This window comes from Perca fluviatilis, chromosome 16, assembly GCF_010015445.1.
Source record: "Perca fluviatilis chromosome 16, GENO_Pfluv_1.0, whole genome shotgun sequence".
NCBI lineage: Eukaryota > Metazoa > Chordata > Actinopteri > Perciformes > Percidae > Perca > Perca fluviatilis.
This window is the reverse complement of record NC_053127.1, coordinates 19,336,489-19,364,247: the sequence shown is the minus strand read 5'-3', so window position 1 is coordinate 19,364,247 and position 27,759 is coordinate 19,336,489. Positions and strand designations below refer to the sequence as shown.

The following is a 27,759-nucleotide window of genomic DNA, read 5'->3' as shown; positions in this document are numbered from 1 at the left end:
AGGTCTAAGTTTACACTTGATTGGCATGGAATCAGCTGCTTATAACCTTACCTTTGAGCTAAGTTAGCGGAGTTTGCTGGTCATAAATTGTCTGTTTTGCTAACAAATCAATGCTGTTGAGCGCTAGCAGTTACTCTGACTTAAGTTACTGTAGAACTCAGCTGGTCCAATGGTAGATAACAGTAAAGTTACGTAGTTCACTGACCTTTTTTCGTTTTAGTTGACCTAATGTAAAAAATAAATGTCTCATCTACTCTATAATGACGTGTGGAAAGTGATGCCAGCCTCCCTAGTCACTTTGGTCCTTTTGGTAAAGCATGTTGCACAGCTGATAATATAGTTTCTGCACATTGGTGGCAATTGTAAACAGTATACCGAGGTAAGATGGCGGACAGTTATCCCATTAGTTATGACGTCATGTCACATCTACTGTTTTATATATGTCCTAGTATTACTCATTAGCAAAGAAGAGAGGAAGAAAAGATGAAAAGACAGGTAAGGAAAGGAAAGATGTCACATGGTGAGGACTTTGAGAGTGAAGGGTTTCTTAAAGGGAACAGGAAGATCTGACAAAAACAAAGACTGTATTGAGAAGAACCAGCAGGGATGCACTGCAATGGGTAACAACAACATACAGAATGCACACAAGGAAGTGGGAAAATAGAAGATAGAGCAAGAACAGACAGTGAATGAGCGATGCACTGGAGTTAGACAGAGAGAGGGGGGAAGAAGGTAGATATAGAACGAATGACAAAGGGAGAGTGGGTGGAAGAATAAGACAGCCTATGGCATACACCCAGGGCTATAGGGCACTAGGGGCGGGGGGGCATGGTGTCTTTGATGAGGAAAAGCAGGTTAGAAGCAAAAGGACCAAACACTCTCAATGGTGAGATGAAGTGAGGAGGGATTAGGGATGAAAAGAAAAGAAAGTAAGACAGGTTAAGTGGGTGGACAAGTCAGTGGAACGGTGTCACAAGAGACAAAGTGACAGAACAATTAGTTCCATATTGTAACTCCAGATTCTATATAGTAGAGTATAGGCATTGTCCTCTAAAGGCTCTGACTCACCAACCGTCAGCAGAAAAGGCAGTCTGACTGATCAGTCGGCTCCCCAAGGTCAAAAAAGTGCCTCAGAACACACAGAAGCGGCACCGACTTCGAGTAGGCATTATGTGCAGGCGTATCTCCACATAACAGCAGTCGGCGCTAATCTGTATCGTACCCAAAAATGAAACCAAGACGGAACATCTCTCTAGACCTAGTAAACACAGAGCACGCTGTCGTCAGTCATTGTTTTCATCAGAGTGTTGATAGTAGTCAAGAAGGATCGTTGTTGTCATTACTCGCTGAACGGAAGAAAATATGATGACTAGTAATAAGAAGATACTGGCGTTGTCAGCTCCGTTTTTTGACGGTTTTGTGCTAGCCCTGATTCGCTAGTTAAGGGCTAGCACTCCACCAATCAGATTGGTCCTTGAGTCCGACTGCCCACTGGCCCATTCAAAAAGTCAAATCGGCCAAAATGAACGTCGACGGGTCCTCCAACTGACGACGTGGGAGGGCAAACACCAATGAAAATGAAGCTGAAGGTTCATATTTTAGTCGCTTTTTTCTTTTCAAAAGAGGTAAGAAAAACAGTAGTAGAAAAATCCAATCTGATCCCATGCTCTTGTCTAGCCTCGTTCTGCCTGAGCTCTGCTTTTCGGGGGCATCTTTAAACCTTGATCTTATCTCAGCTTTCCTCTTTCACTGATCCTCTCCACCTGTACGTCCTGTTGTGATGGAGCATGTGCAACAGCTCTTCTTCAATGTTGCCAGCACCACAGCAGCTTTCATCTGCTAACCCTTGCAACGATCACTGGGTGTTTTTCTCCATGCTTTTCAATCCCTGACACACTCCCTATCTAATCTAATGTCATCTGTCTATCTACTGTACTGCATCTGCACATGCAGTGTCTACTGTTGCCAGAAATTCCTATGTGGCTTTTCTTTTTATATTTACAGGATGTTGTTCTGTCATCAATAATCTTTTCATTTACAGCTCTGGTTTTGTAGTGATCTTTGATCTCCGTTACCCTCCCATATCCCCCTTTAGCACACCTCTCACACACACAGTTGCACATATAGTGAGAAAGTATTAATAAACGTGTGATGTTTTTGAGTGTTTTGGTTCAACTTCAGCGCCATTGGATTTGAAATGAAACAACGGCTCTGAGGTTAAAGTGTTGACTTGAGCTTTGAGGTTGTTCATACCCGTATTGGCTGAACAGGCTCGTAACCCTCAATGAAACAATTGAGTAGATTAATCAATTAGTCAGTCAACCGAAAATGAATTGCAATCATTGAGATAATTTTAAGAACAAATGTCAAACATTTGATGGTTCTGGCTTCTCAAATGTAAGGATTTGCTGATTTTTCTCTGTTTTATATCATTGTAAATTAAATAGCTTTGGATTTTAAACTGCTGGTGGGACAAAAAAAGCAACTTAATTATGTCATCTTCAGCTCTGGGAAATTGTAATGGCCATTTTTCTCTATATCATTTTTTTTGTCACAATGTGACAGGATCCTAAACATAGTAACAAGTCAACCAAGGAGGTTTTATGGTAAAACAGTGTTTTCTAGTTGATCCCAATCCAACTGATGATGATGTGCTTCACTGCTGAAGACCTGACTGAAGACAGAAAACCCCAAAACAAGCAAAAAGTGAAAATGGCTGCAGTTTGGAGCCTGGCAGGGCATCACCAAGCAATATACCAAGTGCCTGCTGATATCTGTATGTCGTAGAATTCAGACAGTCATTGAAAGCAAAGGATTTGCAACCAAATTTTACATGTGATTGTTCCACTATTTTCTGTCCCCAAATTGGTGTTAAACAGGGTTGCAGTTCCATCAACAAGTCCTTCATGTGGGTGTATAAAAACCCTTAAATAAAGCTGAGAGTTTAACCTTATTGTTTAATTTCAAACCCAACGTGCTGGAAAATATTTGTCTGTCGTAATATTATCTTACTGCACTGTATCATCAACATCATCACTCTATTTTTGGCATTTTTCAGTGGTGACTATATGAATGTGTTTGTCTCATGACAATGAATTTCAAATCACGTAAAATAGCCAGGTGTTTATCTATTTGCCATATGATTTTTGAAGTTTCCTTTGTAGCTTGGATTCTGCTCTTTAAAGTAAACCTCCTGTCTCAAAATGTGTTTCTGTTGTTTTGTCCATTCCCTGTAACACATGTGAGTCATATTACTGTACAATTTGAGTACCATCAGCAGTACAGTGCCTTGCGAAAGTATTCGGCCCCCTTGAACGTTTCGACCTTTTGCCACATTTCAGGCCTCAAACATAAAGATATAAAACTGTAATTTTTTGTGAAGAATCAACAACAAGTGGGTCCCAATTATGAAGTGGAACGAAATTCATTGGCTATTTCAAACTTTTTTAACAAATAAAAACTGGAAAAAGTGCGCGCAAAAATTATTCAGCCCCTTTACTTTCAGTGCAGCAAACTCTCTCAGAAGTTCAGTGAGGATCTCTGAATGATCCAATGTTGACCTAAATGACTAATGATGATAAATAGAATCCAGCTGTGTGTAATCAAGTCTCCGTATAAATGCACCTGCTCTGTGATAGTCTCAGAGGTCCGTTTAAAGCGCAGAGAGCATCATGAAGAACAAGGAACACACCAGGCAGGTCCGAGGTACGACTGTGTGGAGAAGTTTAAAGCCGGATTTGGATACAAAAAGATTTCCCAAGCTTTAAACATCCCAAGGAGCACTGTGTACGAGCATAATATTGAAATGGAAGGAGTATCAGACCACTACAAATCTACGAAGACCCGGCCGTCCCTCTAAACTTTCAGCTCATACAATGAGAAGACTGATCAGAGATGCAGTCAAGAGGCCCATGATCACTCTGGATGAACTGCAGAGATCTACAGCTGAGGTGGGAGACTCTGTCCATAGGACAACAATCAGTCGTATACTGCACAAATCTGGCCTTTATGGAAGAGTGGCAAGAAGAAAGCCATTTCTTAAAGATATCCATAAAAGTGTCGTTTAAAGTTTGCCAAAAGCCACCTGGGAGACACACCAAACATGTGGAAGAAGGTGCTGTGGTCAGATGAAACCAAAATCGAACTTTTTGGCCGCCAATGCAAAACGTTATGTTTGGCGTAAAAAGCAACACAGCTCATCACCCTGAACGCACCATCCCCACTGTCAAACATGGTGGTGGCAGCATCATGGTTTGGGCCTGCTTTTCTTCAGCAGGGACAGGGAAGATGGTTAAAATTGATGGGAAGATGGATGGAGCCAAATACAGGACCATTCTGGAAGAAAACCTGATGGAGTCTGCAAAAGACCTGAGACTGGGACGGAGATTTGTCTTCCAACAAGACAATGATCCAAAACATAAAGCAAAATCTACAATGGAATGGTTCACAAATAAACATATCCAGGTGTTAGAATGGCCAAGTCAAAGTCCAGACCTGAATCCAATCGAGAATCTGTGGAAAGAACTGAAAACTGCTGTTCACAAACGCTCTCCATCCAACCTCACTGAGCTCCGAGCTGTTTTGCGAGGAGGAATGGGCAAAAATGTCAGTCTCGATGTGCAAAACTGATAGAGACATACCCCGACGAGCCTTACAGCTGTAATCGCAAAAGGTGGCGCTACAAAGTATTAACTTTAGGGGGCTGAATAATTTTGCACGCCCAATATTTCAGTTTTTATTTGTTTAAAAGGTTTGAAATATCTAATGAATTTCGTTCCACTTCATGATTGTGTCCCACTTGTTGTTGATTCTTCACAAAAAATTACAGTTTTATATCTTTATGTTTGAGGCCTGAAATGTGGCAAAAGGTCGAAAAGTTCAAGGGGGCCGAATACTTTCGCAAGGCACTGTATGTGTCAGCTTTAATAGCTAACTGACAATCGATATAAAGGCAAAATGAGGCAAATTATGAAGAGGCCAATCCTTCACACACACTGCAAAATGATGCACTGTGGCGAAGAGAAAACTCAAAAATCATTAAGACTCGAGCCAAACACATGAAAGCTAAATTAGCAAAGAGGAATACAAGTAGAGCCTCAACAACGCTGACTCTCAATGAGATATATGCAGTGACACCAACTACAGTCTTATAATGATTTCCATTGACACCAAATATCAATCAAAGGTACCATTACTGTGGCAGTATTGGATTGGATTGCAGTATGGTGTTCCTGCTATTTTGTCCACCTCGAGTACGTAGCCACTCTGTTATTGGTTCATTTGCTTCATTCTTCTGTTCACCAGCCCAGCAAATTGAAATCTATGAAAGTTATTAGACTTCGATCACTTTCTGTTTTTCATTCTGTGTTGCTCTACACTAGATTTCATCATCAGTGCCTGAACCGATCCACACAGGGCATATACACACACACATATATAGAGATACAGACATGCAAGCATACACACATATTTAAAATGCTGGTGTCAGGGTGCCTCTGGTTTGGTGCTGTGGGGTAAGATACACTCTTTTCTTAAGGTTACGAGTAACCCACTGTTTAATCTCCCTTCAAGCCATGGACTTATTCATAAGAATGCCTCAGCTCAACATGTTGTAGCTACGTCGTTAGTCGCTCTAAGAAGGTCTTGAAAGTAAATGTGTGTGCATGTGTTGTGTGGTTAGAGATAACCATGTGCTCACACATCAACTGTGCAGAGAGATGAGAGTCAGAACGCAAGCTTTCATGTGTGCCAAAGACATACACTTAACACCTTCCTGAGAGGAATCACATATACTACACACACACACACACACACACACACACACACACACACACACACACACACACACACACACACACACACACACACACACACAAAAACACTTAAATCTTACATAAACTGCTACACTGTGATGCTAACACCTGACCCAACGATTAAAAGGGATCAAAATGATGATGAGAGGCTGAAGAGAGTAAAAACTACTTACAGCTGCTGCTTCTCCCAGAGCAAATGAGCTGCCGCATGACAAAGTCAGGTCTAAGAGTAGCGTTCAGGGACAACATCCTCAGCAGCCTTTCAACCTCACGCAAACACTCAGACATAAACATACACAAAAACATGCTGGGCTGTTGTTCCCAATATAAATTCACCTCCATCTGCTGGTCAAAAAGCTTCTTAAAAACTCTGGCATTGATGTTTTTGTAGCTGGCTGGATTAGAGGTTTGAGCAGTACAGAGCCAGCAGTGTGTTCTCTGCCCACTCTGTGTTTTGTACAGTGATGAGTGCTGCAGCCGGCATGATGCTCACTTTGTTTTTAAGTTTGCTGATGATTCACTAATATTCAGTCTTCTGGCAATTCTATAAAATGTTGACATTTAACAGTCTAATGTGGCTAAGGCTAAGCCATTCATACTCCAAAGATAAACCTTAGACTGAATTTTAAGAAAAAAACTGGTCTAATTTTGAATAAAATGTAATGGCAGCTTTTTTTTCTTTTTTTTTTAGAAGATGGACACATTTTTCCAAGAACAAGACTCTGATGCGTTTTTTTTTACAAAGTCACCAGTACACTAAACAATTTTTTTCTGGGAGTAGCTTTGTATTGGTTCTGATCTAAATATAATCTTAATCTTTTACACTGCAGTTTAAGGCCCTGCTGATCAAACTCACTTGTCAGAGATATTAGGAACTTCTAAGTAAAACCCATACAGTATAATCAGATCAACATTCATTGCTATCTACAGCTTTGCTTTACATAGATAGGGAGATGATGGTGTGGCAATTTTGTTAATTGACGCGAATGATGTTTGATTGTATCAAAGACTAGCTAGCTAACCTCAATAATCTCACCGTTATTTCTGCTCTCAGAGTTTTCTTTGTGGATTTAGTTGTATCCACCTGCTCAATGCAATGTTATTGCTTTTTGACATGCCTATTTCATGTCCTCAGTGTGACAAACCACTTGACCATCTGGGACAAATCATGCTAAACTGAAGGAGCATGTTTCTTCAGAAGCAGTTTTGTATAGGCTGGTAAAAAATTGAGTTACATCTCTGCACAGTGTACCACATTGACCTTACAGCTATCTCATCTAGCCTCCTCAAGCAAATAACAAAATATTATTATTGCAAACCTCTAAAATGGCACAAGGCCAAACAAAATAACTTTGGCTTAGACGATAAATCTGGTTAAATTGTGTGTTGAAAGGAAACGTTGCTATTGCTTTTTGGCTTCAGCTGTCAGACAATATGTTTAGTCTGTATGTGTGTATTGGAGAGCATCACTCCAGGTGAATGATAGGTATATAAAGCTCTGCAGTGAAGCGAAAGACAAATGACAATGTGCTTGTTAGGAAGAGGAATGTGGAGCCAAAAGACTGATATTACTAAGAAGCTACAGCCACATTAACAGCTCTGTGAGGCTGTATTCAGCCACAGTAGTGCTTTGAGCTAAATGCTATCACCAGCATGCTAACATATTCACAATGAAAATGCTAATAAGCTATGCTAATATGATGTTTAGAAGGTAAAATGTTTACCGTGTTCACCAATTTTGTTTGTCGTGTTACCATGCTACCATTCTCAAATTGCTGATGCTGAGGAGAATGTCATTACTTTAGTAATTGGCATCTGGTCCACACACAAAATATTGGACAATTTAAAAATCTAAGGTTATGAGGCGCTAGATGAAAAATACTCACAGTCATCATGAGGGGGACATAAATGTGTTTACCAAATGTCATGGCAATCAATCTAACGGTTGTTGAAACATCTCACTCAAAACCAAAAATGTCAACCTCATGTTTGCACTAAAGGTCAGGGTATCACCAAAGTATTTAGGATTTATCGTCTATCATCAACCAAATGTTTTGGAAATCCATCTAGCAGTTGTTGATATTTGTGATATTTCAATCTGGACTAAAGTGGTAAACTGATTAACTGACTGACAGACCGACATTGTCATCCCTAAGGCCAAACTGCTACCTGGCTAAGAACACAAAGTGTGTTCTCTTGGAAGAGAGAAAGACAAACATAAAGACAAACAGACGAACCAATGAAAGATGTCTCTCCCAGGTATCCTCTCCGTCTGAGCACCACCTCCAGGAACTTGTCCTCTTCATCCACCACATAGTACTCTTTCTCCAGAGAGATCCAGGCCCAGTCCAGACGGAACTGCTGTCCCTTGAGCTTGTTCCCACCTGGACAAAATACATACGAACATAGTGAATACATTTTGTTACTCCTGATTGTAAACATGTTTTCTCTCATACCTACCTGAATTGACAGTATACTTAATTCTTCTTACTGTAAAAAAGTGTCTCTGTGGAACTGCTGTGTGCTGGGGTGGGTCTGTGCCTATTTAAATGCCAAATGCTGAGTTCAATATTCAGTAAAAACTGAAAAGGAAACTCTGGGAAAATATGTGACCCAAGGGGGCAATTGCTGTAAAATTGTAAGGAAGAAAAAGTGTTTTAATTATTTTCAATCCAAATGTTCCCAACACATCTACTGCAGAATATTTACAGATTCATAAAAAATAAACCACACAATATTACACCTTTCTATATCAAACAGTCGATATTTGCATGTGCTCCACAATAAACAGTATTTACTTCTCACTTGTGCACATCATCCTGAGGATTTGATTCATGCTAGCTAATCAGTGTTGTTAAGGAAGGGTTTGCAGAGTAAATGGTAATGTTATTGCTAATAGAACTACTCAATAGCCTGCCACTTCAACAGGCGGACAGGAAGTGTAGCTAATTCACCCACCTGCAGGGACATTTTTTTTAGTTCTGTGTTAATTAAAGGAAATAATGAGATAGCATTGTAAAACTTGAATGAAAGAAGTGGAGGTGGGATCTTTGTCTTTTTTTCTGCTTTTGTGTAGTGATAAACAATGGCTAAGTACGCATGACATTCCTGTGAGTGCTAAACTAAATGTCTGATTGTGTTTAACTGGCAGAGGGAAATGCAGAGGTGGAGGACTCCTTGCGCAAACGTAACATGTAGCTCTATTGATGACAGTTTTAGAGCTGCTTGTTCTTTCAAGTTATTTATGCCTTCTAAAATGCTGGAGCAATAAGGCTTTCAAAAGCACAAACATCAGAGCACTTCACCTCCATCATCATAGAGGTCATAAACGGCAGCAGGGCAGCATAATTGTTAAAACCTCCTTGTGCAAAAAAGGTAGTGCTACTGTGTTACTTATACTGTACTCTGACACTCTGATGACAGAAAACAAAGGAGCATTTCCCTATCCTGATCAATAAAATATCATAAATGGCATCACAAGGAGTGGAGATGATACCCTCCATCTCCACACATAAGTACATATACAGGTTCAGCTCTCTGTTAGAATAAAGCTTCAACATGGCATGTCGACACGGTGCTAAAACGCAGCAGAGGTTTTAGCACTTTCTGTCTTGGCAGACATAGCTACAACATGCTGAGGTGAAGAGACAGCTAATATAAACAGACTCATGTATCCTCCAGGCCTGTAGGCCAAGTTCAGGCTTCACTTATCGGGTGCAAATAAGAAATCACATAAATACACCACCGCAACACAAACAACTTTTCAATCCCAACTTCACTGAAACCTTTACTTTAATCCCAGCTCCCTGATAGTAAATGCAGCATAAGGTGCCTGAGATCTTAGTGTGTCTGTATTTGTATGTTTGTGTCTACCAGTCCTTCTGTGTGACCTCCCACTAAAGGTGAGGAGCTGTGTGCACAGACAATAAGGATCCGAGTCAGAGAAGTTTCAGACTGGCTCATTCCTCGAGCCTTTTGGATTAATAAAAGCCCTCTCACATGGGCTGACCATACAAAAAAGCAGCTTTGAAATCATCCTCAATAGAACTAAATTCACTTTATATCCTCTTTCAAAGACTTTCCTAACAAAAACTCACCACAAGGGTTTTTTGAACCAATTAGGGATCATATCTTCTGCACAAAACATTTCAAGGATCAGGAAACTGATGCTGGCTTGTGATGTAGGACCTACTTTACAGCGTAATCACTGACAGCTATTTTATAATCATAAAGGGTTAAAATCAAAGCATGTACCCTTATATGGTCAGTACTGTAAGTGAACAAGTGTGCTGCATGTCATCATGTAAACCATCTTGTTTTGGTCTACATGGTCTGAGACAATATAGACTCAGCTCCTGACTTGGATAACGCAGTTTAGTCTATAGAGTCTCAACTATATGGTCAAGCAAGCTTAATCTTTTAGCCTCTTTTAGCTCATTGTTTTGGTTTTATTAGTATTTACTGTATTGTTTAATCTTCCACGTAGGTAGATTCATTCTTTCAAATGCACATCAAAACAAGCGCTACTGACCTTCACATACTACAGTATTGGCCTGAGTATCTGCTCGTCATGAAATTTGAGACCATCTAAAGTCAAGAGACGTTAATGTTAAAATCAAAGTGAAGTTGAAAGTTATTTTTGATTTTGTAAAGCAGAATATGTTATCAAATTCTTGATCTGATTCCGACTTGAGTCAAATCAAAGTGATTTGAGAGCACAGGCCTGCCATGCTTGTTATGTTTAAGTCATCTTAAGAGCAAACGGAAGACAGAGTTTAGAGAAAAAGAACAGTAAGACAGCAAGAAATATCTCTGAACATTGGCAATATCGGGTGTCACAATAACTGTTTCTTAGATTAAAATAAGAAAAAAACTATTACGAAGTAACTAAGTCATTTTTTTGGTTTCTTTTCATATATATATATATATATATATATACAGTACAGGCCAAAAGTTTGGACACACCTTCTCATTCAACGTGTTTTTTTATTTTCATGACTATTTACATTGTAGATTCTCACTGAAGGCATTATGTGGAATTATGTACTTAACAAAAAAGTGTGAAATAACTGAAAACATGTCTTATATTTTAGATTCCTCAAAGTAGCCACCCTTTGCTTTTTTTTGATAACTCTGCAAACCCTTGGTGTTCTCTCAATGAGCTTCATCAGGTAGTCACCTGAAATGGTTTTCACTTCACAGGTGTGCCTTGTCAGGGTTAATTAGTGGAATTTTTTCCCTTATTAATAAAAAAGCAAAGGGTGGCTACTTTGAAGAATTTAAAATATAAGACATGTTTTCAGTTATTTCACACTTTTTTGTTAAGTACACAATTCCATATGTGTTCATTCATAGTTTTGATGCCTTCAGTGAGAATCTACAATGTAAATAGTCAAGGAAACACATTTGAATGAGAAGGTGTGTCCAAACTTTTGGCCTGTACTTTATATATATATATATATATATATAGATACATACTGTTGTCAGCCTAGCAAGCACCATTTTAGACTTTTCTAAGTTACACCAACAAACAAAATCACCATGAACTTCATGTTTTACACAATATGTTGTAACCTGCTGAATACTCTATGTTACATGTCACACAGCTACACAAATCATTTCCTTCTTGGGATGATAAAGCAATCAGACTGAACTCGTCAGGAAATAAATACATTATACAGTCTGTCCATGGCCACCACTAGGCACAGCAAATATGGATAGATCACTCATTCTGCAACCTGACAGCGACCACAATTTCAAAATTGCCACATTAAATCTTCACATCAGATTCCCTGGAAATGCTTTTTCAAACTCTTGTCGAACACAGACTCACTATACTCACTATACTCACTATACTCACATGTATTTGTAGCACACACATATACTATCATTCACAGGTTTTGGAGATGAGTGAAGATAGTGTCTGCGAATGTGGGGGACGGAGAGGGCCTATCCTGTATGAGGTCACCTCTTTTTGAGCTGGACTGTTGTGCTTTTGATAACAGAAACTGCTGGAGCATGTTCTGTAACAGCCAACACTGCTAAAATTACATTTAGATTAGAAACATCACCACCGGATAAATAAATGGAGATTTTTTTTTCTGACTTTACTGATGTGTTTGTGTGTTTGTATGTGTGTGTGTGTGTCTGAGACTTCACACCCAAAATCAAAGGAAATTTATCACAGTGAGGCGATGCCGTCTGCTGCTAAGTACATTTATTCTGCTGCTGGCGGTGTGGCCCTTCCCTCTCTGTTACGTCTCCATCTGCCTTCTGTACTCCTTTGTATACGAGTCCCCAAGTCCCAGTGCAACTGGCAACCAACAATACCGAAGATCTCTCTCACCATGGAAAACTTTTGAGAAACATTGGACTAGGGCGTAATCGCTAAATCTGCTATTTATTCAGTTGGCAACTGACATCACAAAGCATGTAGCATGTGAAGCGCTGCGACACTCTTTCTGCTAAAATAAACTACCAGTAATATTTTTGTAGTAATAGGAGCCCCACGCACCATCCATCTGATCACCATCTGAGTACCTCTCTACATAAATTATGATGGTTGACAAAATACATATATCTTACTCCCCATCAGGATGTTTCAATACCTTTTAGTTTATCCTGACAGATGTGAAGCAGTCACTGTACAAATGTTGGAGGCTGTGTGCAACTTTTGTGTGTGTGTGTGTGTGTGTGTGTGTGTGTGTGTGTGTGTGTGTGTGTGTGTGTGTGTGTGTGTGTGTGTGTGTGTGTGTGTGTGTGTGTGGTTTATGCCAACAAGAAAAGCCATTTGGATGCAAGAGTAAATATAATTACAAAAGGCATAAAGGCATTATTAAAACACAAAATTTGCTCCACATCTTTCCTATTATCAATTGCTGCACTGGTTGTTGGTGGATACCTGATTTAGCATGTTAATCAAGTAAGCTGATAATCCATGCATAGCGTCAATGACAACATCAACACCTATGGCAGTTATGACACAAATGTGTCAAAAAATTCTGTTGTTACAGTATTGGCGACCATTCTGTTAATCATTCAGTGGAAGAGTGTGTGTGTGTGTGTGTTTGTGTGTGTTTGTGTATTCCACCAATTTAGGCTTTGCCCAAGGCAATCAGCATGATAGTGGAAATCACCTGAGGTGTGGTGAGATATCAGTAGGCTGACCAGGAATTCATGGCCATGGGAAAAGACAAGTATTTAAAATGCTTCTCAACTCGAGTGCAATTTGAAGCCAATGCGTGTGAGCTTTCTTTGTTGTTAATTTGGGATCAAGTACATTTTTACTGTCTGGTCTGCTGCCTTACATGTGTGTGTAGGTAATTATTTCCACTAGTCACTGCATTTGATCAATCACTTCACAGGATGTCAAACCGAATAGAAGGACAAATCTGGTGTAGGAGTATTACACACTGTATATGTGGTAGTGTGTCTGTGTGGGCCTCTGGGCACAAAGGAAGTGAAGGGGACAGACCACCCCACCAACCTTAAAGAGATAAAAGTTGAATAATGTTTCCTCCTTACATTAAATAGCCATCAGGCATGACTTTGCTGCAGAAACACCTTAAGCAACCTTACACATGAAACCATAAGAAACTGACATCTGGGGCAGAGAACCCTCAATCCTTTGAAGTTCTTGTGATACACTTAATAACCGTGAGGTTTTTCACTGATGTCTACAAAGACAGTCATATTCGACCCTGGGCATAGCTTAAAGGGAGAAGGCTCTAGGGCCAAAGAAATGGTGCATCCTTGAGGTGTATGTGTGCGTCAGCAGTTGTGCATACGTGTACACATAAGCCTGTATCAGTGTGTAAACGCCTACATTTCTGTGTGTGTGTTGACTGATTACACCTAAAAGCAATTGTTCTCCTGCAGCATTTTTTTGTGCTCATCACAGAGACAGAACTCCAGCAGGCCTATCACTCCAGCTTCAGCAAGACTCCCCATGCCACCACCAATATACTATTTAACAGAGGGATGAGTTTAATGTATTTCAGGATGGTTACTGGCACCCCTGAGAGCTAACTGTGTCTGAGCACGTAGATGATAAACTAGCTACTGCAATCGCTGTTTTCTTCTTCCCTATGCTCTCATTCCCCTCAATTATCTCCTCAGACTCCGTAAAACAAAAGTTTAAGTTTTCCAGAAATGTCCATTTTTACATCAAATGTTTACTTTTAGATAGATGGTTTTTACTTGAGGGTTTTAAAATACAAACAATAAAGCAGAGCTAACAACAGCGCCCCAGTACTGTGTATTTTTATATTGCAATGTGAACAGAAAAATAAAGTAACACTTTGCAATATATATATATATATACCACAATACTGTAGCAGAAAAGAAAAAAAGGTAAGGAAGACTTACAAAGGCCGTAAAACAGAGAATGAAGTTTCCAACCATTTCATTTTGTATAAGAGACAATTATACGCCACATCACAAGGAGGCAGGACAGGGTGAAAATTAGATGAAAAAAGAGTAAAGAGAAAATCAGATGCTGATAATTTGGAGACATTTATTCATATAGTCAAAAATGTAATGTACATTTCAGTGGCAAAATAAATGTTACAAAAGATCCAGCTTTTTGTTCATACTTGAGATTAGAGGGTGTTTGGTCATGCTTGTGTGTTTACACATCGAACGCGGCTGTCAAGCATAGAGAGATACAGAATCAAAGATGATTAACATGATGAAAAATCTCTTCAACGAGTCTCACACTCACATCTCAATGCTCTAATGAGATGCAGATCATAGCGAGCGACATTCACAACTGCAGAATGTGCTGTAATCCTAGAACAGAGAGATCCATCAGCAGCTACGCTGACAGACGAACACGGCAGGCGGGTACAGACAGCAGGAAAAGACAGCGAGGGTGTGACAGTAAAACCAAATCCTGATGCCTGAGACAGAGCCGACACTCGGCAAAATAAACCACAGCATACTTTGAGATTAAACTCGGCGAGACAGGAGGGCAAAATATAAAGACTGTACCTCGAGAGGAAAAGAGGACATTGAGAGGCGGTGATAAAAACAAAAATTACAAATAAAAAACAAAATATATAATGAACATGTGGTGCTGAGTGGAGTAAAAGAATAGAAAATGAATAAAACACATCCAACAAGAGCTAAGACTGACAGAGTGAAAAGGGAGAGATGAAGAGGATGAAGATAGGAGAGTTTGGCCCTTGGAGAAGTGATTGACAGTAAATTCATGAACGCAGACAGATGAAGTGAATCCTCTCCTAAAGCCAGGGGACTTGTTAGTGTGTGTGTGTGTGTGTGTGTGTGCTGCATGCTGATGTATTACCTTACAATTCTGCCCTGATCAGTAAACTTTGCTCAACAGGTTGACAACAACAAAAACAAAGGTCAAGGGTCATTACCCTCCATTTGTGACCATGGTGACAGTCCGTTTAAGCCTGTGATTGTTTGCTTTTTTAGGTTTTTTCACATCACCTTCTCAAAGCAGGTAAGATGTATGATAAGAGGACTGGGAAAAGATGTAGTACAATAAGTTTCAACTTTGGAATGAATTACAGACAGCTTTTTCAATTCTAAAACTGGATTGTCCCATTTACATTCAGTGTTCATTGGTGACTTCAAACTTCTGAGCCAACACATAATCAGACTATGTCATTCTACTATTTTAAAAGTTATTATAGAAGCAGTTTAAAATTGAGTCATTTATTTCTTTTTCATCCATTAGAAAATAAAGTCTGCATGCTTATAAATAACTTGCTAAGGCTTATAATTCAACAGATAGAGGCAACAGGAGGAGGTCATTTCATCTGAAGTGTTGGCCTTACTTTTATGAAAAGAGGCCTTTTGAAGAGAGGAGAAATGTTGCACCACAGATCCACAACAACAGATCCACCACCAATCGCATGCACAAACAAAACAGTGAAGAACTGGTGCCCTTTCAGTGTAGTCCTCCATGATAATTAGTCTTCTAACACCAACATGGTGAAGTCGCACACAAAGTATTTTGTGTATATTCAAGAGATATTTGCGAAGGCCACCAAATACTTGTAATGTGTACTGTGTGCAGTGTAATGTGAATAAAAGCTGCAGTGGATGTTCTAAGGGGATATATTGTAACTCTAGATAAAACAGTGGTATGTTGTGTTTGCTCATGTGCAAGGAAGGGTAAGGATGGGATGAAAGGATTCTATTGTAACAATCAACCTCGTTTGCAGCGGGAGGAGAACCGTACAGAAAGAAAAGGAGATGAGCAGAGAAACATGCTGGCCTTGTTCAGTAGGTACTTCATTCTCAGAAAAGATCCTACTGTGTGAGAATATATAAAACATCTTTTGCATTGTAACTACATGAAAATGGCAAATCATGTCTACAATGTAATGTATTTTTTAAAGTAGCAGGGTAATTGATATAAAAAAAAAAGTTTTTCCATTTTCCCTCAGTGGTATCTAGCATGCAGAGAGCTTTGGTTTTTGATATCTCAGATATCTCAAAACCTAGACAAAGAAAACCACAACTATCTTTAAACATGAATGGCAACTATTGATTGAGAATTGATGAAGGAAAGTAGTTTTGCAAGCAAAAATACAAAGTCTCCTGTTGCAGTTTCCCAAATCGGAAGATTCGCTCTTTTTTCATGTGATAGTAAACAGAACATATGTGGGTTTGCAAAAAAATAAGACAAAATTATGAATCAATCGAGACAATAATTGGCAGACCAATCAATAGTGAAAATCATAATTAGTTGCAGAGTATGTTGTAATCATTTTGTTTTCATAATTTTCAAATTTGCCTCATTATAATTGGTGTTGTTTTTTCTGCTGCACCACTGTCATCTGAACGTCCCACAGCCAAAGAGAAGCCTGGGAAACAAGCCTTGTTGCCGCCCATTACAGTTAACTATAGTGATCCCCCGGTCTTAACCTATGACAGAAGGTGCTTCCTGCCACTCTTTCCCTGTAGATGAGCTTGTAATAGGGTCCTGTAATTACCAGTGGCTGCCTGGGGGCTCTGCCCAGCTCAAACGCCCAGGGCTCTCATTACCCACAATGCTGCATGGGCTCTTAAATATCAAAAACCTCTTTGTGCTGGAGGCCATACCGCCCCTTAGCCTACGGCAACCCCTCTGTGCTCTGCTGTGCCTGCATGTGTGGGATCATTTGCGTGTGTGTACCAGTGCACATCTGGATTAGTGTTTTAACACATTTTTATATACATAGGTGTGCCTGCTTAAATGAATGTAATGTTACATATAAAGCTCACCTTCTGTAAAATAGAGGCGTGTAGACATTTTTGGGGGGATGGCACTGAGAAGGATGCTTTGCTTTGTTGTATCTGCTGCTGTGATTCACTGTAGTGCTGCCTTTTAACAGTATGTTAATAGTGTGTTTTTGTTTTCCTTTTCAAATCCCATATCCAGAATCAGTTTGCAGTAACACCAACTCTCCTTAGAGGGAGGGATACATTTACTGTATTTAAATGAGGATTGCAGATGGGTGAAAAAAATGGGTGGTATGTCTAATTTAGTCATTTTCACACAGAAAGTAGGTGCACATTTGCACACGTACAATTAGGTTGCAATGGAGTAAAAATGTATTAACAACTCAATTAATTAAAAAATAGGAAAGGAAAAGAGAGCAGAAGCCAATTACAAATAAGCCCATTCCCTGTGATATGCTTTAAAAAGTAGGAACTGGGATTTGTGGCTCTGCGGTCATGACACTTAAACCTAAACCACAATGTGAAGGCTTTATGAAAGCATTCATTTATCCTTTTAATATAAAATCTAGACTTTGTATAATGCCATTCTATGTGCTTGTTTTGTTTAATAACTTATACTTACTTGCATTGCTTTGCAATCATGCCAATAAATATATAATCATTATTTAAACTGGAAATAGGACAAACAAAATACAGGACAAAACACATACAGAACAATAAGAAAATGTGCTTCTAACAAGACTAAGACAACCAACCTGTGTATGTTTTGGTATTTGCAACATGTCACACTTTTTGGTGCTGCTTCCACTCTTGTATGATTGTACAGCATTTATTCTTTTGGAATGCATTTCCATTAATACTTGTTTTTTCTCTTGTATATGATTTGTTCTTAGGAGACCACAGGTATACATACCCCAATAATTGCTGATTGCTTAATTAGCTGCTGCCTTAGTAAATGGACTCTAACTCCATATAGAACAGAATGTAGAGGCAGTTTCATGGGCATAATTTAGGAAGTGAATGACGGTCATAATGCATATCAAATAAATCATAACACAGAGGACTTTACAAATAGAAATGTCCTCAAGCTGAAGCGCTCTTTGCTCTATGTATGAGAACTGTTCTAACCTTCTGGAGTCAAACAGTTCAAATACTGACATTTCGCACAGTTTAGACTGACCAACTCAGCACTTGATCTACATTATGTATAGTAGATTGTATTTTAAATACATGTTTTAACATTGTTTCTTTGCTGACAAAAAGCCCTGAGAAATCTTCCTTGCATCAAGATAGAATAGACAGTAATACTATTTGACATATCCTGCTGTCATATTCACAAATTACACAGACAGTCCCATTTAATCTTGAAACTGTGAAAGTGATGTGTGTTAATCTCAGCACCTCAAAAATGACTTTCCTATCTTTTATGAACCTGTGAGCCTCATCAGTTCACCAGTAAGTTAATAAGATGTAGCATCATTTGTAGCATACCGTTACAGACAAAGGGCCTCTGTCAGCCTACGCGGATTTGTCGGAGATTGATATTCTGACCCACAACTGCACTGTTGCTCTGAATGGCAGATCACTTTATAGGCAAATCCTGAATCAAATGAAGTCAGTGCACATAGTGTATCAGTCGCCCTTATGCATCTGAAGCTGACAGAAAAAAAGGCTTCCATTTAGCCCAGTGATTGTAAATGAAAACAACAGAATAATTAAAAATATTCTTTACTGAGCTGTTCCTTCCAGAAACAATTTACAAAATGAATCTCGCTATGAGCTACAATATGATGCAAGTGTGATTCTCTAAACCTTGACAACTGCTGTAGAGTTACAGATTCACCAAGAGATGAGTCCAAAGGTAAAGGAGACCATACCATACCCACAGCGTGACAGGTTTGATCTTCACCTGAGGCAATTTGTATCTATCAACATTTTGTTGAAATGTCATTTGGCAACCCATTTAGGACCTTTCTCAACAGTCTCTGTGCAGAAAAATTGAAATGCTAATATAAAAATTAAAATATAAAAACGTACCATAATCCTTCACGGAGAAATGGAAGAGATCACTTGTAGCATTTTCGTCATTCCGTAACACATAGCAGATGTTGAGGTCATCGATATCAGCTGTAACAGAAGAGCAACTTTAGTTTTTTGGAATGTCGAGTGATAAAACAGGTATAAAAATCAGGGCTGCAGGAAGCACAAGAAAAATTATTTTGTGCAAATATAGTAAATCCCTGTCAACAACAAAACCAAAAAAATAAAAACTCAAAATGATAAACAAACAACAACAAATGTTTTGATGTAATTACCGACATGCAAAGTAAGGCCAGTATACTCTAGATTTCAAAATGAAGTTGTGTCAATGTGAGATGATGCGTTATGAAAAGTTTAACCTTGCCCCAATTTAAATCAAGGTGATGGATAAATTATAAATTGTTTATCGAAGAGATTTGTCCTTGTCATGATTAAAAATATATATTTATGAAACAATTTGCATTTTAAGACAATAAAAACCTTCATGTGAAGTTTCACGCTGGCTACACAGAAATAGCCTCAAACACACTTTGAAGTTGTATTAATGCTTTATGGCTCGTTCAAACACTCTCTGTCGAATAATTGTTCAAAGATGGAAGCTGTCCTGCTTCAACACCATATCAGCAACAGTAACAGCAGGTCTCTAGTATCACACTGATTTTATTCCTTATCAGCACTCAGCATGAACAATTTACTACCAGAGAAAGCATTCTGAAAGTCATGCATCCGTAATCCAGGACGATAAGGCCGCAACCTCAAATCCGAGACAGCTCGAGCTAAACCAACAGAAAACGCTTAAATCCTGAACCTGCCAGCTTTCTGTGTCAACAGCTCCGAAAACCAGGTGACAGTGGATCTTTTAATGACAGACGAGGGTAAGAATGTTAAAAGCAGGATTGCAGCGGGTTCATACACTTCCACAGCTGTTTTCTTACCTATTCTGAATTACAGGGTGTCTGCCTGCCTTTTTTCCCCACCGTTCTACAGAAACATATATTACAGTGCAGAAAAATCATCAAGACTGTGAAAGGGCTTGGCCTCTGTGAACCACCTCCTTCAATAATAGATTTCAGAGGAAGGAGGTTCATAAAAGTATGAACCCCTGACTCCTGGCTGGGACGAATCTTAAACCTCTCCGGTGGCTTCCTGTCATTGCTGCCTCTCCTTCCCTTCTAACATGGAGGCACGGATTAAAAAGAACAAAACCATCTTACATTTGTACATTAGAAGAACATTTCTTTAAGAGCATTGTTTCAAATTAATGTTCATCTTTTCACATTAGCGAGTATCGATCTGATCGCACAGGAGAAGCGGCAGGAAAAGGTTCTTTTCTGTGTTAAGAAGTGTTGTGACGCAGCCTTGAACCTGAGGACCTTGCAAATGTAAAGTCAACACTGTGAACCAGGGGCACATTGTTCATCAAATATTTAAAGAGAAAGCCTCATGGGATGTGCCCTGGAAATAGGACGAGTAAATAAAGAGCGCGGGATTGTCTCTTTCACCTGACTGATTCCTCTGACGAGCCTGTTTGCTCTCTCTCACTCACTCTCTCACGCCCCTTGCCTCATTCTTTATTTCTCTCATGCCACCTACACCTCCCCCTCGCCCCCTTTCCTCCTGGCTCTTTTGCACTCTCTTCCACTTTACTTGCTCTCTTTGCCCCTCTTCTGCTCCTTTGCCTCTCTTTCTCGCTGCACTCTTGTCTCATCTGTGCCCTTTATACCTCAAAGACTGCAGCCGCTCAGTGGTCGCCATAATTGTCCGTCTCCTGCAAACTGAAGAGTTTTTTTACTCTGTTCTCAGCCCCCTGTGCTTGTGCTAAGCTGTGGCACAAGCAGTACATTTTCTTACTTGTTCGTATAATTGCCTCAGCATGACATGAAATTCTGCATTGTTTGCATTGCTTTCAACCTCAATCAGGGGCATTGTTGATTCTGTCTGCATTATCAATAAACAGACACATGCAGAAATGTTTCATAATTCATAGTGCAGGTAGCATATCTCGCTTTGAATGTTGGTGCTTTATATAAATGTATTTTGTTAAGAGGTTTCAGGTTTCTAAATTAATTTTTAGATGTACAAATTGCTAAAAATGATTACAAATTTGAACTGACCGGGTCAAACCATGAGGATGTGCTGCAAACTCAAATGCCATCCTGTCACTAAAAGATCTGCTCTGACCTTTTCACATGATCCTCTACTTCTGTCCTGCTTCATTTAACAAACCACTGTTGAGAACATCAGATGTGAACATTTCCCCGGAGATGCAGAAATAATAAATTATTCATCCCGAACCGTCTAAAAGACATTTGCGTGAAACATCAGCCTCTAACTTCGGTCTCCTTATTATGATTTGATGAGGAAGGCACATCTAATTATTACTCCATAAATTTAAATCTTTAGTAGGCAGTGTGAAACATTAATGAAAACTTATAGATTTGCAGGGATTTTTAACTTTCTCTGAAGTTTAGTATCACATGATGAGTATCATATCACACTTTAGGGAATTATAATTATTTGATTACAAAGAATTATGATTAAAACCGGTTCCATTTGCCAAATAAACATGGTAATGATACATAACCATTTTTTGTAACACTTTATAATAACTACACACTATGAAGTATTGGTAATTAATAAATACTTAATTTATCATTTATAAAGTATTGTTCCTACATTATTACACATTAGTATGGTATTCATAAACAATTATACATGTTTTATTCTTGATTGATAAGCTCATCTATAATGTGTTCAGTGATTGTATTTTCATACTTTATGAATGAGGAATTCACCATTTCTAAATTAAGTATTACATCAATTACAAACAAGCTATTTAGGAGTTGTCAATAGTTCACAAGATCATTAAGAAAGTGTAAGTTAATAATTAACAAACTATTTATTGTACATTTATGCATGTATTTACACATATAATGATTTAGACATGCACTAATGGTCGGTTAGTGTGTTAATGTATGTTTTATAAACACGTATTAATACAGAAAATTTAATATTATGTATATTATGTCATCTTGTCAAAAAAAATTGTATAGGGAGGTGGTGAGACGGGGAGGGGATGTGTTCATGTTGTGAGTTGTATGTTCTTGTTTTGTTTTTATTAATTAAAATAAAAATGTTAATCATAAAACAATAATGTAGGAACAATGCTTTATAAATATGAATTAAGTATTTAGTGATACTTAACTAACACCCACATGCAATATTCATGCAAAAGTCATACATTATAATAGTGAAGGGTGTTTGTTTACCTTGACTAAATGTGCTGATGGACTTGTTTCCTTCTCCCAGGTTAACGATGTAGCCGTGTTTGGGCTGTGTGGTGACGTGGAACACCAGGGACGCTGGGGTGCTGTCTCTGTCCTCTGCTCTCAGCACTTTGGAGCTGATAGGGAACCCCAGGTGACCTGTGGCCAAGATTTTCAAAGTAGGGGCACCTTTATTCACCACGATCTGGGGGACGCCGTTGTCGATCGCCACAATGGTGATCTTCATGGTTTGAGGGCGCCGAGTCTCAAACACAGTGTCGGGGAAGACGTAAAAGTCAGTGTGTGTGCCATCGGTGACTGTAAAGGAGAAGGAGTCCTCTAATGATTCAGTTCCGTCATGTTTGTAACTGATGAGGTTTTCATTGAGGTCTTGTTTGGTGAAGCTGGTGACGGGCGCGGACTGGTTGTAGAGGAGTTTACCATGAACAGGCAGCTGGGTGACAGTGAATTTTAGCAGCTTTTCAGCCGTGTCCTGGTCCTCAGCGGTGAGCTCAAATGGTGTAATCAGCTTAATCTGCCCTTCTGTGACAACTAAACTATTTACAGTAACAACAGGTTTCTTATTATCAACATCCACAATAGAGACTCTGAATGTTCTGAATATAGGATTATAGCCGTCAGTGACTTCAAACTCAAAACTGTCCATTTTCACCTCATCGTCGGAGGTGTGGATGTAGTAAATCTTACTGCCCGCCAGCTGGAGCTGAGTAAAAGACACAATGGGCATCCCGGGAGTATCTGTACACTCCAGGTGGCCTCTGACGGGGGCCCTTGTAATGGTGAAGACTAAATTCTCATCAGGGCTGTTGAGGTCAGTGGTGCTGAGAAGATCTGTGGTCAAAGTCACTCGGCCACCTTCTCTCAGAGACACGCCTTTACTGACCACATCAGGGAACACCATGTCAATACTGCCCACAGTGATGTAGAAGTAACGATCAATTAGTGGGTTCATTCCATCTGTGACATCAAATTTAATCAAGTCTCGGATGCCCTCCTGTCCGCTGTGTTTGTAAAGTATAAGCCCTGCGTCGATTTCAGCTTGTGTGAAATTCATGCCGAGCGTGATGTTCTCCAGAGAACCAGATGGGATTTTCCTCTGCAGGAGACCCTGACCAGGCCCGAACCGGATAATATATGTGAGCGTACTGTCATCTGAATCTAAATCTGTTGCTTTGAGCACTTGGTTGTTAATCTCTTTGGTCTCCCCAATTTCCACCTCCAGGCCGTCGTTGATGAGCATTCTGGGGGTCTCGTCATCCACAGCAATGATCACAACCATGGCTGTTTTCTGCACGGAATACTTTCCATCAGTCAGAGTGACATCAAAGCTGTCCTCTGTTGTCTCTGAGTCATCATGCTCATAAATAATACTTGATGCCTCCTGAATCTGCTCTAAAGTGAAATTAGTCACCAAAATTGAGCCTGTTGATAGCTGGTTTAAAATGGCACCGTGTTTGGGAGGTTTGGAAATGATGAACATCAGCTCCTCAGGTGGAATATCGACATCGGCCCCGTTCAGAATCGGAGTGTCGATGACGATGTTCATCCCCTCCATCACGACTATCTCTCTCAAATAAATCTCTGGCATTTCATCATTTGCTGGGATGATGACAATTGGGAAGAAATGGTTCTCTGAGAAATTGATCCCATCAGAGCATCTAAATGTGAACCTGTCTTCCACTGGCTCTACCCCTTTGTGAATGCTCTGCACATAGTAGACATTCCCCTCCCTGATGTCTCTGATGGTAAAAGCACTGATAGCTGTTCCTGACCTGGACTTTTCTGAGCCTGGCGCAGGTGATATATTTTCCACATAGCCAGCAGTGGGCTGAACAATGATGGTGCAAAGGATATCATCCGTTGGAGTGTCATTATCATCAGCGTTCAAGTGCTGAGACCCGATGGCGTATTTCTCCCCTTCAATGACACTGAATTGAATCCCAACTCCGACTTCAGGGGCCTGGCTGTCAACAGGAAGGATAGTGACTCGAACGTGGACTCCGTTGACCTTATTGCCACCCACTGTCCAATCATCGGACATGTCTGTGAGAGTCAAATTGAAGCCATCCTGCTGAGAGGAGAGACCTATCTCACCACCGGTGTGTGCATACACAACTACGCCATTAATAATATCAGCCTGTGTAAACTGAGTGGCAGGCACTCCTTTAACCAATATTTCACCCATAACTGGAGGATCTTCCACAATAAAAGTCAGCTGGAGGTCATCTGTGTCATCATCATGGCCTTGAATGACATTAGTTGTGATTTCTGTGGCTCCGTTTTCCAGCACATCCATATGAGAGCCGATTGTTCCCAGAGGCAGGCTGAGTGTTGGCGTTTCATCATCAACAGGCTTTACATTAACTTTGACCGTCACGGTTACAACATGAAACCCATCACTGACATCCAGCTGAAATTCATCGCTCATTGTCTCCTCCCCACCATGTATATATGATATCTTCCCCTCTGAGATATCCTGAAGTCTGAAAACCCCTTTTTTCTCTAGAGCAGTGAATGCAAAATGTACCTGGCCATGTTTAGGGGGCTGGCTTAGAGTAAAGGTAATCTGTTTGCTATCCGTGTCAAGGTCTGTTGTGTCTAGCTCCGCAATACTGATGATGTGCATACCACGTTCAAACACAGTAAAGCCTGTGTTTGTAATCTCAGGGGGTTTGTTGTTGACAGGCTGGAGGTAGATAGTGAAAGCTCCTTCTACGTTGTTCCCAGCCGTGTCTTCAACAGTGTAACGAAACTGCACGACGTGGGCTGTTATTCCAAGCTCAACATCCGGGGGGCCATAGGAGATCTTATGGTGGTTAATTTGAGCTTGTGTGAACTCAGTGACTTCAGTGTCGGGGCTGTCTGTCAGAACCAAAGAACCAAACACAACTGGGTTATTTTCATCTGTATCTATCGGGGGCTGGATAACTGTATATTTGAGGTCTCGATCCTCAGAGTCCAAATCAGTGTAGCGTAGAACTTCTTTGCTAAAATGAGTGAGCTTGTACTCCTGAACAGTCATCTGCAGTGTGGTGCCAGGGAAAAGCTCCGGGGGTACGTCATCTATGGGTAAAACACGAATAATAAATACACTCTCTCCTGACTCATTAGGGGGGTCATTGTCATCCTGGACTGTAAACACAAACTGATCCATGATGGTATCTGTGTTATGAGGGCCTGTATGCTTGTAACACAACTTCCCATCAGTGATATCTTTCTGAAGCCACTCTGTCACTTCCTTCTCATACAATTCATCCTCAGAGTTGAACTTCCAAGAGGAGGGGTCCTCTGGAGCATCTGACTGCCTTAAGAGCACTGTGCCAATAGTGGAAAACGGAGGGACAATGGTGAATTTAATAGTTGAGTCCTCAGAGTCAATATCAGCAGCGCTGAGCATGAGAGGAGAAATAGGCATCATCTGGTTTTTGAACAGCACCAGGCCGGTGTTGGCATTTATAATCGGTGGCTCGTCATCAGTGGGAACGATTGTGATGGGAAAAAGGAATTCTACTTCGTTTTTTCCATCCGACATCTTGAAGACAATGTTGTCGCTGTATGTGTCGCTCCCATCGTGCTGGTACACAACAAACCCTGTTGTAAGGTCAGCAGGTGTAAAGAGTTTCCTGTGAGAGCCCAGCACCATGAGGTCCCCGTGGCGCAGCCCATCTACCACTGTGATGGTGACAGTGTCCAGGTTGTCTTCATCGCTGATTTCCAAGTTGTGGGCACTGAAGAGAGGCCTAGACTGCCCCTCGTACAGCAGCTGACCTGTGTTACGCGTTACGACAGGGGCCAAAGAGTTCATCGGCTTCACAACTATCATAAAAGCGAAGGGGTCTGAGACGGCCCCGTCTGTGTCTACCACTTCAAACTCAAGCTGGAAAATCCTCTCAGTGTCTGAATCAAGGGAGGGGGGCTTGTAAGCTATTTTCAGATCATACAAGTCTCTCTGGTAGAAAGACGTGATGGGAAGGTTTCTGTCATCGGTGCTGACTATGTAGCCCTCCTCATAAGATAAAGGAGAGGTGATGTTGAAAATAAGCTCATCTGGTTCTGACTCTGCATCTTCAGCAGCGAGCATATCAGGGGTGAGGGCGGTCATGACAAACTGGCTGATCTCCATCATCATCATTGACACAAAGCTGGGTTTGGGGGGAGTGTTTTCTTCTCCCTCTTTGATGCGAATCATTAGATGGAAATACTCCTGTTTCACTAGGTTGCCTTCCTTATCATGCAGCTCCACAACCATGGGAACATAGTCCCTGCTGGGAGACTTGCGGTCAAACGTGTGCTCATAGCGGATGTCAGCTTGTGTGAATTCATCACAGTCCATCATTTTGGAAAGTTTTCCCCCATCACTGAGTCTTCCATATCTTGGCAGTGCGCTGTTGCTTGACAGGGATGTAACCTCACATTTATGAGAGTCTCTGTCATAAGTGAACTCTAAAATCTTCTTATCAATGGGGTTACTGATCGCTTTGAGATTATCAACAGTGAGAGGCATGTTTTTGGTGAGTAATTCTAGCTGCGTAAAAACTACTTCAACCTCCATCATAAACGGGATAATAACGGTTTCGGTTTGCGCATCATACCTGAGCTGCAGCCTCACTCTGTCTTTAGCCGGACTTCTCGACCCGTAGTGGAAGTATGTCACATCATTGGGACCGAAATCACACGGAAACTTTTTGGGAGAGAGATGCCCCGGTCTCTGCGAGAGCGGATCATTATCCAGGACTGTGATGCTGCACCGGTCCCCCGGCTGCGTCTGAATCACCAAATCATTGATGGGATCGATGAAGACAGATCTCCCGAAAGGCACGCGTATTCCGTTGTTGGCCACCAAGATTGCATCTTCTGACAGTTCAGATCTCAGCGCGTAAAATAATCCAGAGCTGTCGGGCAGCGCGAAAACAATACCTGTGACTGAAAAACACAGGAGAAGTCTATTGAACAACATCGTTGCGACGGATGTGATCCAAACCAACCGAAAACAGTCGCTTTGCCAAAATGATGTTGAAAAACAATCCGGTCTTTTTTACTCGAAAAGGTAAAAAATCCCCAAAGTGTTGGGAGTCCGCTGGATGCCTACACGGTGACTCCCACGCATCTACCCGTCCGGACCCTCGACATACTCAGCGAGAATAGCGCGCAGGAGTTTTAACTTCAGACACTTGAGAGCCTGCGTAAAAGTGCTGCCGCCCATCTCTGCACATATTGGAGGATTTTGAGGGCTTGTTACCTCAGCCCTGTCGCCAATAGGCAGAACAGCTGACATTCACAGGGGGACTTAGATGAGCTGAATACGCCAAATTACGCACCTTCCGATTCTTACATATAGCGCAATTACTGAGTTTCTCCTGCCAGGATCATTGCAAGATATTACAATGATGTTTAAAGATAACATTGCCTTGAAGGAAAAT

At 40.5% G+C, this 27,759-nt stretch overlaps 1 protein-coding gene across 1 annotated transcript in view; it reads right to left on the bottom strand.

The window, feature by feature from the left end:
• The window catches only part of frem2a (FRAS1 related extracellular matrix 2a), a 55,649-nt gene extending 28,353 nt beyond the window's left edge, over positions 1-27,296 (bottom strand). The window contains exons 1-3 of the mRNA XM_039778545.1: positions 22,322-27,296; positions 19,050-19,139; positions 8,051-8,197 (exon numbers count right to left, since the gene is read on the bottom strand). Coding sequence (XP_039634479.1) covers positions 8,051-8,197; positions 19,050-19,139; positions 22,322-27,296 — 5,212 coding nt within the window. The remainder of the gene's footprint in view (positions 1-8,050; positions 8,198-19,049; positions 19,140-22,321) is intronic.
• Between the last annotated feature and the right edge of the window lie 463 nt (positions 27,297-27,759).